Genomic DNA, 26380 nt, shown 5'->3' on the forward strand with positions numbered 1-26380 from the left:
CTTTCAGGTCTATTGGATCTTGTGTTGTCTATGAGTATGTGCACATTCCATGCACCGATAGTGAGTGGCATCTTCTTTGAAGAAGTTTTTATAGGGCTTTTATGATGCCCTGAAGGCTACTTATAGGCCAAAGACATATGGTGCTGATGGATCCACATTGATTAATGATAGTAACATAATCCTAGAGAGATGGGCTGAACACATAGTGTTCTTTTTTTAAGGTTTTTTTTTTTTGCAAGGCAATGGGGTTAAGTGGCTTGCCCAAGGCCACACAGCTAGGTAATTGTTATGTGTCTGAGGCTGGATTTGAACTCAGGTACTCCTGACTCCAGGGCTGGTGATCTATCCACTGCTACCTAGCCACCCCCATAGTATTCTTAACAGAATTTTATCAATCATTGTAGACTCCATTGACCTCAAGTTGAAGTCAATCAGTCCCTAGCTGAAGCTGAAGTTCCAACTGAAGAAGAGGCTTTGAATGCCATTAGGCTCCTTTCAAGTCAAAGCACCTGATTCTTATTCTATTCCAGCTTAGATCTACAAGGTGGGGTCCATTGCTTACCCGAAAATTGATTGAAAATTTTTCAGATTATATGACATGAAAGGTTATTCCCCCAAGATTTCAAGGATGCCTCCATCATCTATCTCTATAAAGGAATAGATTGTCCTTTGACAATGACAGGGGTACTTCTCTTTTAGTCATTGCCAGTAAGGTTCTTGCCAGAATCCTTCACCTGGAAGAGCCACTATGGCTGAAAGGGTTGAGAAACAGTCAGTATGGTGTTTGCTGCCTGACAATTCCAGGAAAAATGCCAGAAACTGAACAGAGGTCTTATATACGATGTTTGTAGATCTGACCAAGACCCTTGATACTGTCAGTCATGAGGGTTTATGGAAAATTATGTCAAAATTTGGTTTTCTGGAGAAGTTCATCAGCATCAATTTCATGATAGCATGTATACCCAGGGTATGCATACCCAAATCTTGAGATTTTCCAGTCACCAATGGAGTGAAAAAAAGATGTGTTCTTGTTCTCATAGATTTTTAGCATGATATTTTCAGCCATATTATCAAACCAGCTTCACTGAGGATGAACATGGCCGCAAGGTCAGTTACTGTACTAATGGCAAATTCTTCAACTTGAAAAGAGTACAAGCCAAGACCAAAGTGGAGGGAGTGTTGGTGCATGATCTTCTGTTTGCAGGTGATTGTGCACTCAGTGTAGCCTTTGAAGCTGATATGCAGCAAACTATGGATTGATTCTCTGCTGCTTGTACTAATTTTGGTCTAACAGTAAACACCAAGAAAATGCAGGTGCTCCTTCAGACAGCACCACACGATCTATATGTGGAACCATTGATTACAGCAAATGAAGAAGTTTTGAGTACTGTGGACAAGTTCACTTACCTTGGCAGTGTCCTTTCCAAGGAGGTACACATTGACAATGAGGTTTACACTCACATTGCCAGAACTAGCTCAGTATTTGGGGGGTCTCCAAAAGAAAGTATGGGAGAGAAGAGGTATTAGATTGACCACCAAACTGAATGGCTCTACAGAGCCATTGTGCTGACCTCATTGCTATATGCCTATGAAACCTGGACAGTCTACCAGCACCATGTCAGGAAACTGCATCACTTCCATTTAAGTTGTCTTAGGAAGATTCTGAAGATCACCTGGGAGAAGATACCAGACACTGGGGTCCTTTCTTGAGCTAAACTGCCTTGCATTCCAGCATTACTACATAGAGCACAACCACAATGGGCTGGACACATTGTTAGAATGCCAGACATACACTTGCCAAAAAATACTATTTTATGGGGAACTCACACAGAGCAACTGCTCACAAGGGGGTCAGAAGAAGTGATACCAAGACACCCTGAAGGTCTCTTTTAAGAACTTCAGAATTGATTGTACAGCATGGAAGACACTGGCACTGGACTACCCTCTTCAGTGAGGGTGCTGAGAAAGGCAGAATTGAAACAACTCAAAGGAAACATGACATCCATAAGTTTAGAGTAAACCCCCCAGGTGTTCATACGGACTATTTGTGTCAAATCTGTAGTAGAGCATTCTGAGCTTGTATTGGTTGGATCAACCACAGTCGAACTTACTGTAATTTGTCTCAAACATAGTGATGTCATTCTGGTCTTTGATAATGAAGGACAAGAACCATAATGCATTAGATGTTGAATATGAATCGTCCCTTTCACTTCTACAAAGCTAAAAAAATTTAACATAGACTAGCCTCCTAAAATGATATTATTGCATATTTTTTCCTTCCTTCTTTATCTTTGCCTTTGTTTTCATCCTAGATTCCTCCCTTTTTCCTTTTAGATCTTTTCTATCATTAATAATTGTAACTTGAACTATTTATCAGTCAGGATTGTCTAGATATAGTAGGTAAGCTGATAATTTGAAAAGTAAATGTTCTTCAAATTGCACACTTACAAAATGGAATTCATTCTCCCCCTAATTTGCTAATCCTAACTTTCCCATTTCCATTGATAGCCCCTGGATTTCCAGTTTCTAGGCTCAAAACCTCAGTCATCTTCAGCTTTTTTCCTCTGTGTCATCCTCTTTATTCGTTCAGATGCCAAGTTCTGGTGATTTTTCTCTTCCATGTTATCTCTCACATTTGAGCTATTCTCCTTCCTTCACACTGCCCCACCCTAGTTCAGGCCCTTCTTGACTTCCTACTGGAAAGATTCAAACAGCCTTAGGCTGAAAGCCAGAAAGTCAGTTACTGTATATTTGCTTTCTATCTGCCTTTATCAGAGCTATCAATTTGTTGTGATGATGATGTTTGTTCTTCATTCTCAAAGACCTGTTTCATCAGGGAGGTGATGACATGACATGCATGTGAATTGGATTTGAGTGTGGAGTTGCTGTGCAGAGTCATCAGCATCATTTTCTTTTCTGGAGCCATCTAGTTTAGTAGCTGAATATGGATCAGGATGACTGGAGATGGCCCAGGATGTGAGATAGTCAGGGCTCAGTGACTTGTCCAAGATCACACAGCTAGTGAGTATCTGAGGCTGGATTTGAATTCATGTCCTCCTGACTTCAGGGCTGGCACCATCTAGCTGCCCAACAATAACAACACCACCCATCCCCTCCCCTCCCCTCAAAACCCCAATTTAATGTATAGGTCTGATCACATCACTCTTCTGCTCAAAAACATTCCTATCTCTTACAGTGATAAAATCAAAGATCTAGAAACCCAAAGGCACATAACAGGCTATCTATTCCAACCTTTTCCCTTTACAGAAACAGAAACTGTTGCCCAGAGAGGTGACATGGTTTGCCCAAGATCAGACAAGTATTAGTAGCAGAATCACAATTTGAACCTGGCTGTTCAGGCTACAAGGTCCCCCTCTTCAGGATGCCTCTTCCAATTTTTTTTTTGTTCCTAATTGGCTAGAGGATACAATACCAACCCTTAGACTAGAATAAATTCCTTTTTATAATGTGGCTCTGACCTACATTTCCAGACTGAACTAAACAATCAATACAGAATTTAGTTAGCACCTCCTAGGACCAGGCAATGTTATAAGTGCCAAACCACCAGTTGCCCAGGTCTAACCCTACACTCACTACCTCTTTGCCTTCACATAGTCCCTCCTCCAGTCAGTGAGTTAATGTTAAATCTAGTGACCTTTTCTCAATCATTATCTTCTTTGATCTTTTTTGCATTTTTTTGGCATTCTTGACAAATTGAATTGAATTGAACTTATATATATATATATATATATACACTATATGTAAGGCATTTTCTAGGTGCTAGGGAAAACAGATCTTTTCATTCTACTAGACCTGTGGAATATTTGGAGAGGTATGTTGACTATGGCTTGACATCTACCCAAGGAATTTGTGATGATCTAATGAGAGGATAGAGAAGATGGGTCACATCTCAAACTGTGCTCCTCTAGCTGATCCTGAGCTTGTTTGTAAGGCAACTAACTACCTTCCCTTCTTCCCCTTTAAGTACTATTTCACTCCATCCATCTGTCCCCTCTCTCCCACTGGGTAGTTAGATGGTTTAGTGGGTAGAGCGCTGGCCCTGAAGTCAGGAGGACCTGAGTTCAAATGTAGCCTCAGACACTTACTAGTTATGTGACCTTGGACAAGTCATTTAATACTGATTACCTCATATCTAGGGCCATCTCCAATCATCCTGATTCATACTTGGTCACTGAATCCAGATGCCTCCGGAGGAGAAAGTGAGGCTGGTGACTTAGCACGACATCCCCTCACTCAAATCTAATTCATGTGATTGTCATGGCATCATCTCCCAGTTGGTCTTCTTTGAAAATGAAGAACAAACATCATCACTGCCAGCCTTCAAGCTTTCCATTTGTGGTAACAAAAATTCCCTGTGGTGTCCTTTCCCCCATCATAACATAATAGCCACAGTGGCAGGCTCTCCACACTAGAATAGGGCTAGTAAACAATCCTTCTCAACTCCACTTTTTTTTTTAAATGGAAAGCAATGAATATTGCAGGATAAGTAGATATGGGTGGGTTGTGATTATATTATCTTTCTCCCTATACACAATTTCTCTTCTAACTTCTAACAATTTCTGTTGAGGGCATCACTTTCCATCTTGTTACACAGGTAAGCATTATCCTCAGCTTCTCACTCTGCCTCCTTCCACCTTCCACATACCTTGTCAGTTGCCTAAACTTGTCCTTGTTCTCTCTCCAGCATCTCTGACAGAGTCACCACCCTAGATCAGTCCCTCATCACCTCTCTCCTGATCTACTGCAATAACCTCCCATGGTTCTCCCTGCCTCCAGGCTGTCCCATCTTTAATCTATTTTCCACAGAACTGCCAGGTACAAAGGGAAAATATAACTATGTCAGTTTCCTACTTAGTAGACTCCACTGACTCCCTATTGTCTCTATGATCAAATAATCTATCTTTCTCTCATCCTTTTAAAATTTCTATGTTTTATGCTACATTATTACATGATATAATTTGTAAATAAGTAAATAAAAATATTTTGAGATTACTCAGAAAGTTTTTACTCATGGAGTGTACAATCTAAAAAGTTTGGAAGCCAGTGTATTACAGGGGAATACAACATGTACACAAGTATGATGGTCAGGGATGATTAAAGTGAGAGAGATGGAAGCCCTTAAAACTAGGGGATTAGGAAAGATGTGGCTTTAAGATGATATGGCTCCTTACCTTGGTGAAGGAAAGGAATTCTAAGAGTTACAGATACACAGATAGGAGAAAAGTCAGTTTGACTAGAATATAGAAGCAAAGCAATATAAATTAAAGAATCATAAAGTTTTGAGAGTTGGAAGGGGGAACCTTAGTGATAGCTTAATACATAAATTAATATTATAATAAATGCTCAGGGCAGCTAGGTAGTGCAGCAGATAAGAGTGGTACACCAGGAAACTCATCTTCCTGAGCTCAAAATCTGGCCTTAGACACTATTTGTGTGACCCTGGACAAGTCACTTTTTACCCTGTTTGCTTCAGTTTCTCTCTTCATGACCCCTTTTGGGATTTTTCTTGGTAATGATATTGGAGTGATTTGCCATTTTCTTATCCAGCTCATTTTACAGATGAGGAAACTGAAGCAAATGGGGTTAAGTGACTTACCCAGGGTCACATACACATATAGCAAATGTCTGAGGCCAGATTTGAACTCAGGAAGATTCATCTTCCTGATTCCAGAACTGCTAGTCTATCTACTGTATCACATAACAACTGCCCTAAAATAATGTTATGAATACACACATTTTGACCATATCACTCCCCTGTTCAAGAAACTTTAGTAGCTCAGTAAAACTCCATAGCTTGGCATCGTACTCTTAAGTTCTTGTCAAGCTCTAGATTACTACTATCTCTCTAGTAATCTTATCAGTGTTGTTTTTTCCTTGTCTTGTCTCATTGTATTCATTCAGCAAGCCATTCATTTCTTAACTCAGATTGTTAAAATACCTACACTGTGAAATGTTAACCATAATTTTCTTTAGGCCAAAAATGAAATAGCAAAAAGTTAGCTTTATCCATAAAGCTTTTATTCTCTAGGATCTTACCAAATCTATGGGTGGATGGTTATCATTAAAGATACCAACCCTGATTTAAAGTTTGGGGGGGGGGGCAGCTAGGTGGTGCAGTGGATAGAGCACCGGCCCTGGAGTCAGGAGTACCTGAGTTCAAATCCGACCTCAGACACTTAATAATTACCTAGCTGTGTAGCCTTGGGCAAGTCACTTAACCCCATTGCCTTGCAAAAACCTAAAAAAAACCCAAACAAACAAAAAAAACCCCGAACAAAGTTTTGGGGGCATTTTATACAGAAAGGACAAAGAATCATAAAATTGATGTAGGCAACCAATGAGATTTCAAATTGATGACATTGTTCTACATTATCATCCTTGCATAAGTTATAATATTTGTTCCAGATTCCTGTTGGTAAGAATCCTACTTAGACTGGAGAGGAACTGTAGGATTGCGCTCTCTTCATCCAAGATGTCTCTTATGATTTTGTTGACCAGGTAAAAGACTTATTGGTGTTATTATAAAGCTGACACACCAAGTCAACATTGAGATGGAGGAGACAGGTCTTGACATGGCAGATTGACATTATAGAGACAACATTCAGATTTATAACTATTAGGCAGCTAGGTGGTGCAGTAGATAGAGCACTGGCCCTGGAGTCAGGAGTACTTGAGTTCAAATTTGGTCTCAGGCAATCAATAATTACCTAGCTGTGTGGCCTTGGGTAAGCCACTTAACCCCATTACCTTGCCAAAAAAAAAAAAGTGAACAGATTTATAACTATTAATTGGAGACTGAGAAACCAATTTTTTTGATTTGAAATACAGCATTAGACTTAAAATAAAAATGTCCCACCTATCTCCTGTCCAAAGTAGTCTTTCTCATTCTTCAAAATTTCTTAAAGTACTTTTTAATCTCTCCTTTGCCCTAATCACATTCTATCTCTCTGTCTCTATCTCTATATCACTCTCTTTGTAGGTATGTATGTATATACACATATACATATGTATATAGTTGTTGTTTCTTATTTTCCTTTTGTATATAATCTTTTTTGAAGACAGAATTCATGTCATTTTTCTTTTAGGGTTTTGCTTTTCATGTAATAGGTACTAATAAATGTTTGATTGAATTTTGTTTCTTTCATATTTAAGGCGTAAAGGTTGAATGTCTCCAGGAAAGTCAGGTATTAAACATGCAAAAATTGAAGAATTCAGAACTCAGACTCACGGAAGCTAAGCAAAAAATGAGAGAACTTACAATCAATATCAAGATGAAGGAAGAACTCATTAAAGAATTAATTAAAACAGGTAATAGTCTCTTGTAAGCCAGTTCATATACAACAGTGTTTTTTTTTGTTAATATTATAGTATTTTGTCTTTTAGCATTTGGAGTTGCTTATAGAATTTTTGCTATATTTTGAAGAAGTTTGGGGCACAGTGATGAGCTGGTGAAAGAATTTCATGATGACTCACAATTCAGGGTGACAAGAGACAGATAAATTTTATTTTGCAGTATGCTGGCTCTACTCCTAATGAATAAAGAGCCCCTAGTGGGAAACAGCTAGGATTTATGGATGACCTATGTACTGGGAAAGGTATAAGTTGATGGTGGAGGCATAGTGCAAAGGATTATATCAGAGTATTCAGGGGTAAGAAAGGCTCATTTTGAGAAACAAAAGGGCTAAGGATTTGTTATCAAATTGGACTTCTCTCTTCTCTGTTTCTCTTTCCTTGTGGAAATCTTGCTGGCAGCAGCAGGTCCCTACCTAATAGAAACAGAGTACACAGTTGGCTATCATCAATTCAAGGTCTCTGGTACAAGGGAGGACTTTCTCAGGGTTGGTAACATGGAGTTTTTTCCATGGAATAAAATCATTTTTCTATCATCTACTTTGCACAAGATCAACATAGCTCGTGACTTACCATAGAAAGGCAGAGAATTTAACTGTTTGCTTTCTGCCTAGCATTTCTATGACAATACTTTAACCACATATATTACAGAATTACTCTTGTCCTGATATCAAACTTTTATCACATATTTGTGGAAAAATTTTCCCTACTCCACAGTTTCTTCTCTTTCTAGTTTCATTGTTTTGTTTATGTAAAAGGTTTTTCATTTTCTGTCATTAAAATTATATTTTTTCTCTTTTATGATCTATCCTTCAAGAATTTTTCTCACCAGTTTTTGTGAAAGATTAACAGACTACCATTTTCCATTCTCCATTAATTCTTTCTTGATAATGTGACCTCTTATATTTAGGTCTTGTTTCCATTTTGAATTAATTGCAGAATATGGTGTTAGATTCTGGTCTAAATGTAATTTCTGTCAAACATTTGTCCAGTTGTTCCAGCTGTTCTTTTAGATAGGCATTCCTTTTCCTAGTAGTTTGTTATGAATTTATCATATGCCTTAATAGTTTCTGAATGTTGCTTATTTATTCTGTTCCACTTATAGACTTTTCTGTATTTTGACAGAATATTTTTTATTGTGTTTTTGAATTTTACAATTTTCCCCCCAATCTCACTTCCCTCCCCCACCCCCCCCACAAAAGGCAGTCTGATAGCCTTTACATTGTTTCCCTGTGAGCTGTTCCTAGATGGCTGGAGATTGTTCATTCAGGTGTTACTCGATCCTTGCAGTGCTGTGGCCCCTTCCATCCCTGATGAACAGAGCCTTCCCACAGATCTTCCAAGTTATCTTGGGCCAGAAAATTGTTTCACTCTGTCTTTCTGTGGATTCTGCCACTCTAGAATTTGGCTAGAATCACAATTTTAAGGTATTTAAGAGTGTTCTGAAAGAGAGCTTACTCTGCCACCTGTTTTTTTTAATATTAATATACTAAACTTTTTATTTCTTTCAGATGTTGTTAATTGTTAATCACTTTTTCTAATTTTATAAAGTTATTTCTTGGTAGCTTTGCAATCCTGAAAATTAATTTAGGCTATATATATTTTTAAATTACGTTACCAAGGGTGGTGGTCGCACAGTGGATAGATCACCGGCCCTGGAGTCAGGAGTACCTCAGTTCAAATCCATCCTCAGACACTTAATAATTACCTAGCTGTGTGGCCTTGGGCAAGCCCCTTTGCCTAGCAAAAAAAGAAAAAAAAAGCTAGAATTTAAAAAAAATTGTTACCAAGACCCAAACAAGAACAATGAATTTATTTTCTCCATTTATTTGTTTTTCTTTATTACTATGAAGAGCTTTGTGGTTTTATTTATTTTTTGTTTTCAAATCATATACCATTCATTTCTTTTTTATGTATAAATATTTATTTTCCAATTATATACAATAGTAGTTTCTACCTATCATTTTTCAGTAAGGTTTTGAATTTTACAATTTTTCCCTCACCCTTCCTTCCCCCTCCCTCCACAGAATGTTTCCATGCTATATATTGATCAAAATTGGTTTAAGTGACTTGCCCAAGGTTACACAGCTAAGTTAAATATCTGAGGTTAGATTTGAACTCAGGTCCTCCTGACTCCAGGGCCAGTGCTCTATCCAGTATGGCACCCATACTAGTCCCTCTTACTAGAATTTTCAAAGAATTTTAAAGAATTAAAGGGTATCTGGGACTGCAGTTTTCTTTCTAGAATTTTTAAAGAATTTTCATACTTATTCATTAGTGAGATCGAACAATTTTTTTTCCCTCTGCCTTTTCCCCTCGATTTGTAAATTAGGATCTTAAATTGTCACATAAAAATAGTTTGTTAGAGTGTATTTTTAAAAATTATGAGTAATCTTCTAGAACATAGAATTAATTCTCTTTAAACATTTGATAGAATTATCTTGCAAATCTATTTAAACCAAGTCTCCCCCCCACCCCCACCACTTTGATAGTTCATTAAGGACTTCATTGGTTTCTTTTAAGACTGCGTTATTTAGGATTATATTTAGAATAATTTTGTTAATTTGAAAATTATATTTTGATGTTTATAGTCATTCATTTCCTTTAAGTACTCAGGTTAGCTGATATGTATTTGTGCCAGTTTAATTTTTAATCATTTTTCTGATCTGATCGTTATGAATTCACCTTGTATTTGTTGTTTTTTTATTTTTTAGGAATGTTAATTACCTTTTTCTCTTTTCCTTTGTCTGGTTCTCATTCTAGCTCTCATGTGGTTAATTTAATGTTAATTTGTTCTTTGACTCTCTTTAAAAGGGAAGAACCCTTAATTTTACTTAGCATTTCTGTAGTGTTTATTTTCCCTATTTCTCCTCTAATTTTTGAGATTTCTTCTTAGCAACTTGCTTTGGATTTTTGGATTTTTCAGATTTAAATTTGAAATTTAATTAAATTCTTTTTCTTTTTCTTTTAACTAAATACTTTGAAAGAGAAAATTTTTTTCCAAGGACACTTTTTGCTTGCATCCCTGAAAGGTCTTAACATACCATTCTATTTTAAAATAAAATTAATCTGATTTGAATTCATGTTTTCTGTTTTTAATGTAACTTTTATATTCATTTCTAAATTTATTTCTTCTCCTCCCCTACAGAAAGAACCATTTTTTGTAGTAAAACTTTAAAAAAGAAAGGAAGAAAGAGAGACAATTCAGCTTTTTACATATAAATGTCAGAAAGTTTTGATAGTTACTACTTTACAAATAAATTGGCATCTTGGACCAAAAGCCCTTTTCATCCTTTACTCCGAAATTTCCTTGAATATTCTTGACCTTTTTTTTTAAATAAACTTTATTATTTTCTTCAATTACGTACAACTTACAGTTGGTATTTTGATCAGTAAGCCATTACACCTGTAGACTATTTTGGTAAGCACTGTCAGCTTTTTAACTGTTCCATTCATAGGTTTAATATTATTTTAATTTTTTATATCATCATTGAAGTAAATTCTACAAAAGATTTTTGAATCATTTTAAATTTCCTTGTATTAAGGTAATGATGCCAAGGCTGTAAGCAAACAGTATTCTCTGAGAGTAACAAAACTGGCACATGAAGCAGAGCAGGCCAAAGTGGAATTAACTGAAACACAGAAACAGCTACAAGAGCTAGAAAACAAGGATCTGAGGGATGTTGCTTTGAAGCTGAGATTACAGAAGGAGTTCCGAAAAAAGATGGATGCAGCCAAACTAAAGGTGCAGGTAATTATCAGAAGAAAAAGTATTTTTCTTTCTGAAATTGCAGGTAGGGAGAAGTGGGGGTCACAAGATTTTATTGTCTTCAGTAGAACAAGGAAAAAACAGTAAGGGAAACTGAAAGGGTTTCCTTTTTAAAAAAAAATTATTAGTAAATGTGTGTGCAAAAATCTGGATACTTTTTTTGCATGTGTTACTGCATTTTTATTTTTTAAATTTTATTTATTTAAGTTTTTGCAAAGCAATGAGGTTTAGTGACTTGCCCAAAGTCACACAGGTAAGGTAATTATTAAGTGTCTGAGGTCTGATTTGAACTCAGGTCCTCCTGACTCCAGGGCCAGTGCTCTATTCACTGGGCCAACTAGCTGCCCCATTAGTGTATTTTTAAATAAAACCTATGCTATTGATAGGTATTGAATTGAGAGCAATTCCTTTGTGGCATTACTGGCCCACTATGGCCTGTGATCCTGCTCTTTATTTCTTTTATCATCAAGTCCTAGTATAGCTAGATGATGTGTTCCCTTCTGCTTACTAGCTACCATGATCTTCTTACTGTATCTGAATTCTCTCAACACCTGGTTTGGTTTTTGGGGAAGGGCACAGGTATTTTTCCCATTTTAATGTATTTTAAATGTTTTATTACTAAGCTCTATAGGAAAACATTATGTGGGATAAATTTTTTTAATTGATGCCCTTTTTTGCTTACCAAATTAATTTTTACATATTTATTCCATGTCTTGATCCATAATAGAACCCTCTCTATAACAAATAAAAGCAAGACTGAATATGACCACATATGAAACATTATGTACCTGTAGTTCCCCCATTTTGCATTGAGAGATTTATCATTTATCCTCTGAGACCAGAACTAGTCATCAAGGCAAGTCAACAAATAGTATGACCTCCTGAAGGTCCTGGGCTGTTTCTGCCTGGACATCTGGAAGCCACAGTGTGATAGGGGAGACAATGTGTATGGTGTATACAGCACACAAGGGGTATGGTGTAAGTGGAAGGTGATCCTAGAGGGCAGACATAGACATTATCTTTTTGGATCTTCAACAACAGCCTGGTAAGCTAAATGCAGTTATCACCAAAGCTCAGGTTCACTATCTTGTGTTCTGATTTGATTTTTTTTCCCACCTATATATAATTAAGATTATGTGAGTATCTCTGAATTCCTACTCTTCCTCATTTCTTATGGTGCAATAATGTATACATATTTTATTTCAATACTGCAGTCAGGGGGCATAGTAGCACTTGTTACTTAATCCCACTGCCTCACCAAAAAAAAAAAAAAGCCGGACCAAAAAATGCTGCATTCACAGTTATTTTGTTGATGTTTACAGCCCACAATTTATTCAGCTATTCCCCATCAATGAGCAACTACTTTTTTCTAATTTAAAAAATTATTGACTTAAGTGCATGGAACTTTTTGGTCCTACAAATGATAACGGAGCTAGGCTTTATGACTTAATAATTTTCATTCTGGATGAATCTCCAGTTCTCTTTCCTGAATTTTTTTGGGGGAAGAGTAACCTAATTCTCTTTGTAACAGAGGTTATTAAATATTAAGTTTATTAGCTAATATAAATTGAGTATGTCAAGACTGGTTTGTATGTCAGCCATTCTAGAATTCATTTTTCTAACCTTGTTAATGGGAACCCATGTGCCTGGGGCAGTTAATTCTCCTCTATTAGTCTTGTTTCTCCCAAACAAATCTTCTTCTTATGCTGTTGAGTTTATGGAAGAGCCTGGGAAAGTAGTAGTCCCACTTTTTGAATGAGAAAACTCTTCTTCACTGACTAGTCAAAAGTTTCCCCCTTTAGGCTTCAAGTTGAAAAAAATATCTAGTCAACATGCTACTGTAGTTAAACAATTGAGTCAGGAGGAGACCTTGGTTTGAATTTCTCCTTCAGTATTTATTAACTTTGTTGCACTGGTCAGATCATTTTAAACTTGGTCCAAATGAGAAGAGGTTATCTTCTGTGAAATTTGATCAATATTTGCATTCATTTTCTTACAGATTACTTATGAAAATGACTTTTATGAGCATGAATATTATTACCATTATCATTGGGCAGCTAGATGGAGCAGTGAATAGAGCACTGGGCTTGGACTTGAATTCAAATCCAATCTCAGATACTAATAGTGTGACCCATGTCAAGTCACTTAACCTCTGCCTCAGTTTTCTCAATTGTTAAATGGAATAACAGTACCTAACTGGGGTTGTTATCAGCATCAAACAAAGCAATAAGATACCAATTAAGTAAGGTGAAATCACAACAAAATCAGAAGTATTAAAAAAACATTATTTACTATTTATATGTTAACAAAACTGAAAACAAAAGAAAAAGAGGAATATTAAAAAAATAAAGTATTCAAATTATCAGAAGACCAAATAGAAATCTTAAATAAGGATTTCCTTAAATAACAAGAAATAGATCTATTTGAACAGGAGCTACCAAAAGGGAAAAAACTCCCAATTTACTTGTAGTCACAGGAGAGTTCTAACTTTTAAGGCTTTAGTACCCAAAATTTACAAATTTTTCTCAAAATTTGAGAAAGACAGCACCCTACCAGAATATTTTTATGAGACACAGTTATAATTCCTAAACCAAGAAAAGATAAAATACAGAAAGTTATAGGTTACTATCACTAATGAACATTTACTCAAAAATTTTTTTTTTAATTCTGTCAGACTACAGCAAGTTATTCAAGAAATTGTGATGTCAAGCCGGGGATATGAATGAAGATAGTTCAACATTAGAAAAACAATTAATTTAATTAATCATACTAAAACCTAAAACATCCAAAAACCACATGGTCATCTTAATAGATGTAGAAAAACTGCATAATAGGACCTTTTTAATATCACAGAAAGCAACTATCCATAACCAAAAGCAAGCATCATATTCAATAGATACACACCAGAAATTTTTTCCAGTAGATACAGTAGTGAAGCAATGATTCCTATTCTTCCCATTATTATTTGATGCAATTCTGGAAATGCTAAAAACAGCAATAAGATAGAAGGAAATTACAGGCATAAAACTAGCCAAGGAGGAGATTAAAATTTATAGTATACTCAGAAAATCCTAGGAAATCAGCAATGCTAATTAAGAACAATTAATTCATCAAAGTTTCAGGCTACAAATTAAACCCTCAAAAAATCAGCAACTTTGGGGCGACTAGGTGGCGCAGTGGATAAAGGACCGGCCCTGGAGTCAGGAATACCTGGGTTCAAATCCGGTCTCAGACACTTAGTAATTACCTAGCTGTGTGGCCTTGGGCAAGCCACTTAACCCCATTTGCCTTGCCAAAAAAAAAAAAACCTAAAAAAAAAATCAGCAACTTTTCTGTATGGTAGTGACAAAATGCAAGAAGCAATAATACAATAGGAAATCCTATTCTAGAAAAAATGCATAAAATATCCAAAGACCTGCCAAAGCATACAAAAATCTTGAATAGATTCAGTTATAAATCATATAAAATCAACAAACATTAGGCATTTACTGTGTTACCAGAAGGGCAGCTAGATGGTGAGGTAGATAGAGTACTGGTCCTGAAGTCAGGAAGATTTCTTGACTTCAAATCTGGCCTCAGATACCGTGTGGGATCCTGGACAAGTCACTTAACTCTACTTGCCTCAGTTTCCTCACCTTTTATATGAGCTGGAGAAGGAAATGGCAAACCACTCCATTTTCTTTGACAAGAAAACCCTATATAGGGTCATGAAGAGTCAGAAACAACTGAAAAAATGACTGAACAACCACAGCATGGGACAGGCCCTTTGCTAATGCTAGGGAAACAAAGAAAAGCCAAAAAACCCCCACAAAATCAGTCCCTGATTTCATGGAACTTACAGTCTTATGGTGGAGACAACATGCAGACAATTATACACAAATGGTCCTTGCAGGACAAATCAGAAATGGGGAAAGCATTAGCATTAATGCTAGTTTCACAACTGAATCCCCAACACATCTGCATACATATTGTAATGCCATAGAAAACTCTTGGACATCAAAAACCCTGGTTGATCAACTGGGGTTCTTGACACAAAGGTATGTTCTCTGTTTTTTTCATCATTGTTAGAAGAATAACTGCTGCCTCACATCCTGGGAGTAGGACCTAACACGTATAGATGCCATTTGAAATTAATTCACAGAAATTTTTTAAGGGTTGGAAAGGTCTTCAGAAGCTTTTTAACCAATCATCTCCCCTCAATCACAATAAAGTCTTCTACAATTTACCTGATAAAGAACCATTTCCTGCTTGAAAACTGATAATTCAAGTTGTAATTAAGGGGAATGAATTTACCAACTCCTGAGGCAGCCCACTCTGCTTTTGGAAAACTCTAGATATAGGTAGTTTGTCCTTAAATCAAGTCTAAATTAACTGTTTTGCAGCTTCTATCTATTATACTTTTGGGGGCAAAGCAGAACAAATCCATTTTCTACTTGATAGACCCTCAACATCTTTTAAGACAGTTGTCAGATACCTTCTATGTCTTCTTTTCCCAGACAAACTATCCCTAGATCCTTAAAATTAATAAATGTCATGAGTGCAATATTCTTCACCCGCTTGGTGAGAATAACTGGAAACTTTTCAGCTTATCAGTGGTCTTCCTAAAATATACTGACCAGAAATGAATACATTAATCTAGATTCAGTATGATCAGGTCCTATGGGGAACAGTGGAGCCTACCTGCTTATTCTTAGAAACTGGGCATTTCTTAATGCATTGTAAGGTTGAATTAGCTCTCTTGACTGCCATGTTACATTGCTGAATTAAAGCTTGCATTTAATCAAGATTTTTTAAAAGATTGATTTTGAAATTAGTGGACAACCCAAAGAGAGCATTTTAATATACAAAGTAGAACAGAAAAAAGAGGATTTATATGCTATACTGAATATTTTATGCATTGCTTGCCTTTAAGATTAATATTATATATATATATAAATATAATTTTCTCCAACATGTTATTTTGAAAACTGTCCTGCTTCTCTGTTTCCTGCTGAACTTGTTTCCTTTTAGATTTTTTTTTAAGGTTTTTGCAAGGCAAATGGGGTTAAGTGGTGGCTTGCCCAAGGCCACACAGCAAGGTAATTATTAAGTGTCTGAGACCGGATTTGAACCCAGGTACTCCTGACTCCAAGGCTGGTGCTTTATGCACTAGGCCACCTAGCCGCCCCAACTACGCCACCTAGCCACCCCCTTTTAGATGTTTTTAAGAAACTTTAATGAATGAATCTTCCTTCCATTCTTTCATCCTTCTGTCTCTCCCTACCTTCCTTTCTTTCTTAAAGCAATAAGGTACCATTTAAATAGTTGGAGGGTATATTCATTGCTTATAGCTAGATCTTGGAAATATAATAAAAATTACCTGACTACCAAAATTAATTTATGCTTTTTAATACCTTACCAATCAGATTACTAAAGGGATACTTCATATAGAACTTGATAAAAATAATAATAGAATTCATTTGAATTTAGAAAATCAAGAGAAATGATGAAAAAAGAATGACAGAGAAGGAATAACCCTTCCACATCTCATATTATATTATGAAGCAGCAGTTATCAAAACCATCTAGTACTGGCTAAAAAGAAATAGATATATTCATGAAATAGATTATACAAGAGAAAAAGATTACTAAAGGGATACTTCATATAGAACTTGATAAAAATAATAATAGAATTCATTTGAATTTAGAAAATCAAGAGAAATGATGAAAAAAGAATGACAGAGAAGGAATAACCCTTCCATATCTTATATTATATTATGAAGCAGCAGTTATCAAAACCATCTAGTACTGGCTAAAAAGAAATAGATATATTCATGAAATAGATTATACAAGAGAAAAATCAGAAACAGTTAAACTCAATAAACCTAGTGTATGAGAAAGTAGAACACAAATTATCTAGGGTAAAAACCTCATTTGATGCAGTCTGGCAGAAATTAGGCATAGACCAGCATCTTGGTATGTTCTAAATGGATGCACAGCTATAAAGATCATAACATTTAATAAAAAAAGAAAAGAAGCAGATCATGTATCTCTCATAGGCTAAGATATGCATTCTTGAACTAATAAAAGCTAGGGGCAATTATCAAAGATAAAACAGATAATTTTAATTTATATGAAACTGAAAAGCTTCTGCACAGACAAAATTAATGCCTACAAGATAAGGGAAGCAGTAGAATGGGGGGGGAATATATTTCTCTTATAAGAATTTGGTTTCTAAAATATATAAATCTTTTATATAAGTCTTAATAGTTCTTCTCTAATAAATGACCAAAAGCCATGAAAAGTCATTTTCAAAGGAAGAATTGTAAAGTCTTTATAATCGCATGAAAGAATGCTTTAAAAAATAATAAGAAAAACACAAATCAAAACAGCCCTAAGACTTCAACTCGCACCCTGCATTTAGACAACAGTTACCCAAAAAATGGCAACAGTCAACTTTGGAATGTTTCTGGAATGATAGACACAATAACACAATGGTGGAGCTATGAAATGGTATGACTGTTTTGAAAAACATTTTGTAATTATGCAACTAAGTGAATAAAATGTCCATATCCTTTGATCTGGAGACTCCATTACTGGGCTTTTACCTTTAAAAAAAAACCTGCTAAGAAGAAAGTCCCCATTTACTCCAAAATAGTTATAGCAGCACTTTTCATGATAATAAAGAATTAGAAATAAAGTTGATGCCCATTGATTGGGGGAATAGCTCAACAAATTGAAGAAATGATGTGATGAATATAGGGAAGCTTGAAAGATCTATATGTCTATATGAATTGATGAAGAGTGAAGTTAAGCAAAGCCAAGAAAACTATATATATATATATATATATATATATATATATATATATATATATATACAGTAACTACAAAAATATAAATGGAAATAATGATACACCTAAAAATTAAAAGTGAATGTAACAAAATTATAGAGGTCAAATATGTTTTGAATAAAGAGATATGAGAAGACAACCCCTGGAGGTGGGAGGTCCAAATATGTTTAACATATTCCCTATGTTTGGGGCTTTTTCAATGTATTTGTTATACTATTTTTTTTTCTCTTAAAAACAAACCTTTATGGGGCAGCTAGGTGGCACAGTGGATAAAGCACCGGCCCTCGAGTCAGGAGTACCTGGGTTCAAATCCGGTCTCAGACACTTAATAATTAACTAGCTGTGTGGCCTTGGGCAAGCCACTTAACCCCATTTGCCTTGCAAAAAAACAAAACAAAACAAAAAAACCTTTATGTGATGACTCTCTGGGAGAGAAAAAAGAGGAGAAATAGTTGGGATATCTATAATGATGTAAGAAATCAACAAAAACTTATTTTTAAAAAAGAATGGTATTGATAAAGGTCTCTTACAGGTCAGAATTTAACTGGAGCTGAAAGAAGCTAGGGAAGCCAGGAGGAACAGAGGAGGAAAGAAAAAATTTGAGGCATGGGGACAGCTAGTGAAAATGCTCAGGGTTTGGGTAGATGATGTGTCTTGTCAATTCCAGATGTAATAATTAATCTGTAATTTTTAATAATATAATTTAGCTATAGGTTTAGAAATAATAAACATCCATTGAATATTACAAGAAAGGGTTTAGTATTAAAAAAAATCATTGAGACAACTAGGTGGCACAGTGAATAGAGTACTTGCCTTGGAGTCAGGAGGACATGAGTTCAAATTTGATCTCAGAAACTTAATACTTCCTTAACTGTGTGACCATGGGCAAGTCAGTTAACCCTATTGCCTTGCAAGACCCCCAAAAATACAACCATTTCCATAATAGCAGCCATAATAACAGTATTTTATTGAAATGGTCATAAAAAATTTGCTATGGCAAATAATCCTGTATAGCAAATGCTTCCACAGATTCCTCATTCAACTAACATCTAATCCTTTGTGATGCTTTATTACATGCTTTAAATGAGGTATATATATTCAGTGAATAACAACAGTTCTTCAAAACTCCCCTTATACTCATCCTAATTACCTCATAATCTCTACCATAAAATCCTAAATTCTCATATTGCCTATCAAAGCAAACTCTAACACTACATGTTAGAGTGAAGGTATGGTGGTTATGAATAAACATCATAGATAACCTTTCTGAACCAAAAATTAGGACATATAGACCTTTAAGTGATATTCCTCTTAAGAAGCCCCATCAAATGTATTCTTAATTTTCCTGAAACATGGATTGTCTCTCCAAAATTTATAGTATGGTATCAGTCTTATGAAACCTTTTTCTTTTTTGGGTTCAGAGCACTTGTTCTTCCTTGGAAAATCACTCCAGAAAGACTATGGAGCAGCTGTTTAATCTTTTGGTCTTTTAAATCCTGAGAAAGTGATAAAGTATTCCACTGAAATCAACATGGTATTCTTTTAAATTAAGCAAATAGACTTTTATCTCAAATTGCATAGGTTCATATCAAACTAGCTCCAATTCTAGTTCTAGTCACCTCATTTTCAAAGGCTGATTTATACAGATGGTGGGTTTTCCATGTCTTTAGTCTTTTCTTGCCTTTCCCTGATTTATATCTTTTGGTAAAGGGATAAGAGATCAAATTTGTAGTTTTCAAGGTTTGAGAGAAAAAAGAGGTGGAAACTAATATGGTAAAATGAAGTTTTAATATTACCAGTGCATTTTAATTTAATCACAATACCTATTTGCCGTGAAAGTAGTTACATATTTTATAATGTATCTTGAAGTTTATTGTTCATTGCCATTCAAGAAGTTGGTGGGAATTTTCTTTTAGTTGGTAGTTTCAATATGATTCTGCCAAGTTAATTTTTTCCTTATGTGAAGTTTTATTTCAGATTCAGAATTAGCAAAATGGGAAAAGAGAGATGCTTTTAGTAAATCAGAAAAGGTAGCTCTCTTTTATGGGTACCTAATTAGTATCTTATCTCTACTCTTTGGGAGTTTAATGATTTATCTTTAAATTTCTATCTTTTCTTCATGTTGCAGATGCTTAATGCAGCCTATTAGCTCTTCTAATAGATCTATTTTATAGTCTGTGATTTGGTGGATAAATTGTTAGGGATGGAGGAGATACAGAAATTATTAAAGATGGTCCTTTCCCTTGAAGAGTTTACCATCCATTAGGGTGGGTAAGACTTGCCTAAATAATTTTGATACCAGGTAGAATGTAAAGATTCCTGGGAAATACAAGGGAAGTGATCTGAGCTATCCCAAGAAAGAATAATATAAACAAGAGGGGAGGACCCAGAAAAGTACCTACTTAACAATGAAAATTTACCAAAATATACCTGATGACACTTAATTGTAAATAAATTAAAAATTCTACTTGTAATAAAAAATAAATAACATTTATTATTGAACAGATTGCAGAATAAAGGAAGATGAGCAATTTTGGTTAATATACTTTATATGTCAAATTTAGTGATTTAAGAGAACAGATCACTAGCACAGTTCTTGATGTGTCAGGTGCTTACTAAATAAATACTTTTTTTTTTTAGCAAGGCATTGGGGTCAAGTGGCTTGCTCAAGGCCACACAACTAGGTAATTATTAAGTATCTGAGGCTGGATTTGAACTCAGGTACTCCTGACTCTAGGGCCAGTTCTCTATCCACTGTGCCACCTAGCTGCCCTAATAAATACCTTTTTTTTTTTTTAGGTTTTTGCAAGGCAAATGGGGTTAAGTGGCTTGCCCAAGGCCACACAGCTAGTTAATTATTAAGTGTCTGAGACCGGATTTGAACTCAGGTACTCCTGACTCCAGGGCCGGTGCTTTATCTACTGCAGCACCTAGCCGCCCATAAATACTTTTTTAAAAAGAATTTTGAGTTACTCTGTGGCATTGTAAAGGCTTAGAAATGTTAGCAAGTTTTGCCATTTTTTAAAGATAATGCTTTAGTGCATTGTTTGTTTGAGAAGGAATGTTGTATTTTATGTAAAGGACATGATACAACATGCCAGAGAGGAAAAACTACAGGTAGTGGGATGAGGACCAGCTTGGAAATTTTAAGTTTAAATCCTAATTCTATTTTTAAAATTTTTATTACTATCTCTACATCACTTGCATATTTTCCAATGTATTTCTCTAGGGCCAGTCTCTACAAAGAGTTAAAAAAGTGAACAAAAACTACCTGTTAAGCAAAATTCACTAACATTTTATGCAGTGTTCTACACATGCTGTCCTTGTCCTTTGCAAAGGTGGGAGGTACATTTTTCAGGACCAAGTCTGAAGTCATAATTTCATAGTATTCAATTTCTTTCTTTGTCATTTAACTTAAAATGATTAGTTATTAATTATTAGGGTTGATCATCAACATTCTCATGGAAAATAGTTCCAAGTTTATTTACCTTTGCAACTAAGTTTAATTTTTACTGAAAGCATATTTTATTTGAAAGGTCTATAAATTTTTTTAATTATGTAAAGAATAATTTGATAGAAGTGCCACATTTTTAAAATGATCATTTGGATAATACTGTCCACATCTAGAGAAAAAGCTATAGAATCTGAATGCAGTTCAAAGCATACTATTTTCACTTTTTTAAAACATGTTTTATGTCCTTTTATTTCCTTTTTCTCATGTTTAGTTCTGACTCTTCTTTCATGTCATGACTAATACGGAAATATGTTAAAATGATTATACATGTATAATCCATACCAGACTGTTCGCTGTCTTGGGGAAGGGAGGAGGAAAGGGAGAGAGCCAGAAAAATATGGAACTCAAAAGCTTAGGAAAAGGTGTATATTGAAAACTATCTTTGTATAAACTAAAATTCAAAATATAAAACTTCTTCCTTGTTATTTTCATATGTTTAGTTGTTAGAACTATTATGATTGCATACTTCTCTCACATTAATACTTTTTATATTATGAAAAATTAACTTTTTTAAAAGAAGAGAAAAGCCTTATATGAAAGGATTATGTAACTCTTTCCTCCTTCTGATTAGTTTTTACCCCCATTTTCATAAATCTTGTGAAAGACTATATCTACATAAATAATCCTTGTATATGTATAGGGGTATATTATGTGAAACTTAGTTTTTCTTAGTTTTTCCTATTCTACAAGGAGAGTGAAAGAGGAAATGGGAAAAAATAAGAATTCTTAGGTTATAATACCTTTGCTATCAAAATACAAGAAATAGATTTTATTTAAAACTAGGTAAAGTGGTCACTTTTGTTAGTGAAAGGAACCTCTTGAATTTCTTCATAAAATTGGATTTTCCATTATTCATATTTTCCAATATATTATGTGATCACAGGTATTGCAAAAGAAGCAACAGGATACAAAGAAACTAGCATCACTGTCTGCCCAAAATGAAAAACATGCCTCTGAACTTGAACAGAATGTAGATCATATGAAATTTCAGCAGGCACAATTGCAAAAGAGACTTCGGGAAGAAAATGAAAAAAAGAAACAACTGGATGCAGAGATTAAACGGGATCAACAAAAAATCAAAGTAAGAAAGCTTCATTTATCTTTGAAAGAGAACGTTCTTCTGTAGTACATTATTTTACCAAACATGATAGATAGCTTTCTAGGTATCACTGATGAGCTTTAAATGTTCTTTTTGGACCAGAATCTCCTTTCAGTAGCTCCTGAAGCCATCTTCTAATGTGAGAAGTTGCTGTGAACTAATGAAATCATTGTTCTTTTTAAATTCAAGCAGAAATTTTATATGATTTTGATTATGCTTCTAGTTTCCAATTTATATTATTTGCTGGAAAAAATTCTTTTAATGCTTTCATTTTCCATTGCCTTTTTTTTTAATACCTTTCTTTACCTGTCACATAGAAACTATATTTGTTTGTCTAAACAGATAATTTATAAGAATAAGAAGAAAACTGATCAAGTAATTTTCTTAATCTCATAGAGTAGCAGGTTGTTCTAGAACCAGAAATGGAATTCAGGTTTTCTGAGCTTATACAAGAAATTTATATGTTTTGAAAATTTTAAATGAAGTAAAAAAAAAAATAAATTCACATGAGAACTAATTTCATTATTTTCAGACTATTGTATGTGCAGGTTGTACCTGTATTCTCTTTCCTTGAGGATACTATCTGAGGATATTTGTAAAACAGTCATATTTTTTTTAAATTTTATTTATTTAAGGCAATGGGGTTAACAGTGATTTGCCCAAGGTCACACAGTTAAGCAATTATTAAGTATCTGATATCATATTTGAATTCAGGTCCTCCTGACTCCAGGGCTGGTGCTCTATCCTTTGTGCTCCCAAAAGAATCGTATTTACTTTACTATTCTCTAAATTTTGCAGTTTCTCCTAGACACTTCTGCCTTTTCTTTTTATAATCTAGCATTACAAATGTTAATGTGTAAGACTTTAATCATCATCCATGCCATAATACTGTGGCATCAATTGCTTAGGGAGATCTGAATTAGCTAGTAGATGTGGAAGACATCTTTGAGTACGATCACAAAGCTAGCTTTCGTAACTACACACTTAATAGGGAAGGCCTGTGATCTTTACAGATAACTCAACTTCCCAGAAATTTCATTTACAGAACTGAAATTGTTTTTCTTAGCTAGGGCTTCCTTCTTAACTATACTATAGTCTAAGGCTAATCTCTGGTTCTATAAAACTGAAGCAACTAAAACTGTGACAATGGTTCTAGCAGCTCAGCTTTCTTTTACTTCTTTGCCCTGTACACAACAGGTCACAAATATATTTTTTATTTATTAATTTGTTAATTTATTAATAAGGGAAAATAATTTTATAGCCTCATTAATGAGGTTCAATAAATCATATACATATATAAAAGGATTCTAGAGCATACTAGAAGCCTCTCAAAATGATTTATTTTATGTTTACTAGCTAATATTATTTGTCCCATTTTGATTTACTTGGAGCCACAAGGAACAAGAGCTCTCGTCCTCTTTGAACCAAAAGAAAAATGGTTCTTTGCTCCTTCATCATACCTCCATTTATCTGGGTTGTAATCCCAAGGCCCACTTTCCCTTAGTCAATCAGTAAACTTCTTGGTTAGTGGAATGCTCTTAATTACTACTAAAGTACTTGCTTACTTATTTCATTTGGAAGCAAGCTAATTTTTGATAACCATTATGAATCCAACTGGGAATTCATGACATGACCCATGATATGCTAGCCTAGATACAGAGATAGTACATAATCCCTGAGGAAAGGATATGAGGGAGGAAGGAGAGAAAAGAAGATTGAGTTACCATTACCTAAAAAGTCACAACGATTTTCCATTTTCCCCTTTTCAATGCAACTTTATTTTTAACTACTATCATATATAGCTAGGCCTATTCTGAGACACCTGTAGGGATTTTCATGGATGAAAGTACAGCTGTCATGGCAATCATCCCTTTCTTACTCTTTCCTGTGCCTTTATTAGCAATGACCATGAAGCTTTGGAAGAATAAAAAACAGAAACTTTAAGAAAAGATTACAGACTAAATATATGCAATACAATTTAGGATAAAGGTGAAGTCTCTCTCTGTCCCTATTCAAGACAGATTTCCTTAATAAATCAGTTTTACATATAATGTAGTTCAGTAGATTGGATCTCAAGAGCAATATTGATGGTCAGACACCAATGTTTGCTTTCATTCTTTTTTATTTTTATTTTTTGGTTTTTTGCAAGGCAATGGTGTTGTGGCTTGCCCAAGGTGACAGAAGTAGGTAATTACTAAGTGTCTAAAGGCTGGATTTTTTTTTTGGAGATAAAATAAAAATTTATTAAAAAGGTTATAAGACTCTGGTCCAACCCAGGTTTTTATGACTTGCCTTTCATCCAGAGGGCAAAAGGTGAACTCCCTTTCTCTTACTGGACCAGGAATTAGGTAGAGGGTGAAGCCAAATTTTACATTAAAATGGTACATCAAGAATGGGGGGGGGGGGGCTCCACCCAAGAAGCTTTTAAGATTATAATTGTTTCTGTTACAATCATAATTCTCTACTTCTAGTCAATTTACATTTCAAGAGTACATGGTGGTCAGTTTACATCTACACCCAATTTCTACATTCACAATTCTTTTGATCTTTCCCCTGTATCATTCCCCCCTCAAAATTATTCAGGACCAGATTCTTCTGGGCCTTTCAGAGTCCATTTGGAGATGAATGCATTACAGCAAGGGCTTCATTGAGGCAGGTCCAGGGAATGATTGGCTGGCACAGATGGTTGGCATCCTTCAGAGGCTGGTCTTGGAGCTGTAGAGTTGGATCCAATTTCCTAGTCTGAGCAGTCTCCTAGCTGGCTCAGCATTTATGTAGCTGCTGGCTACTTGGGTTCAGTTTTACCTATGAGGAATCATTATTAAGACTAGGGAAAGCAAAGGTGGAAATAAAATAAAAATTTATTAAAAAGGTTATAAGACATAGGAAGAGCTGGGGGAGAGAGAGAGAGAGAGAGAGAGAGAGAGAGAGAGAGAGAGAGAGAGAGAGAGAGAGAGAGAGAGAGAGAGAGAGAGAGAGAGAACAGCCAAGGAATGTTGGCTGGGCCACAGGTTGATAAAGAAGACTGGGTCTAAAGGCTGGATTTGAACTCGGTTCTTCCTGACTTTAGGACCTGTGCTCTATCCACTGTTTTCATTCTTTACAAATCTTAGGCTAATCCATTTCATATTTGGTATTCTCTTTATAAATACATTTAGTAATTAAGGTTGTATAGACCCCCATAATTTGGAATTTGTGACTAAATTAGGGCTGATTGGTCCTGCAGATGTTGGTCATAGATAATAATAATAATAATAATAATAACTTACATTTATATAATATTTTGATAAAGGAATACATTCCATAAATCATCTTATTTGATTCTTATAGCAACCCCTAGGTAGTGAGTTATCTAATTTTACCAAAGAGATTTAAGTAAATAATAAATTACACAGATATTAGGACATGTTGTATTTTCAGTACTTTAGAAATGAATTGGGGGTATCATGTTTTCAGATTTTGCTTATAAATATGAATGACATGCTGTTCCTATAAGCAATTAAAACATTCATTTGATTTTTTAAACCTGCTGTAATAATATTCACTTGGTTCACTTTATTTTCATTTAAATTATTCCTTTGACTGCTTTTTATTATTGGGTATTTTGTCCAAAGAAGAAAAGAAAGGATAGAGGGAAGAAAATAGCAATGAGAACAAGATCCAATGATGTAAGGCTGAAGATAACTGTAAATAAAGGACAAAGTAGAAGAGAGGGAGGAGATGAAGGAAGAATAAAATTGAAAGAAGAGCAGGAGTTAGATCAGCCAATGCAGTTGGTACCCATTCCTGAGGGGCAAC

General features: G+C 35.0%; 1 protein-coding gene across 3 annotated transcripts in view; it reads left to right on the forward strand.

Moving 5' to 3' along the window:
- Positions 1-26380, forward strand: part of KIF27 (kinesin family member 27) — a 151669-nt gene that overhangs the window by 71852 nt on the left and 53437 nt on the right. For all 3 annotated transcript variants that reach the window (XM_074196641.1, XM_074196642.1, XM_074196643.1), the window contains 3 exons: positions 7174-7329; positions 10917-11122; positions 22367-22564. In XM_074196641.1, the coding sequence (XP_074052742.1) occupies positions 7174-7329; positions 10917-11122; positions 22367-22564 (560 nt within the window). The remainder of the gene's footprint in view (positions 1-7173; positions 7330-10916; positions 11123-22366; positions 22565-26380) is intronic.

Source organism: Macrotis lagotis, chromosome 8 (genome assembly GCF_037893015.1).
Source record: "Macrotis lagotis isolate mMagLag1 chromosome 8, bilby.v1.9.chrom.fasta, whole genome shotgun sequence".
Classification (NCBI taxonomy): domain Eukaryota; kingdom Metazoa; phylum Chordata; class Mammalia; order Peramelemorphia; family Peramelidae; genus Macrotis; species Macrotis lagotis.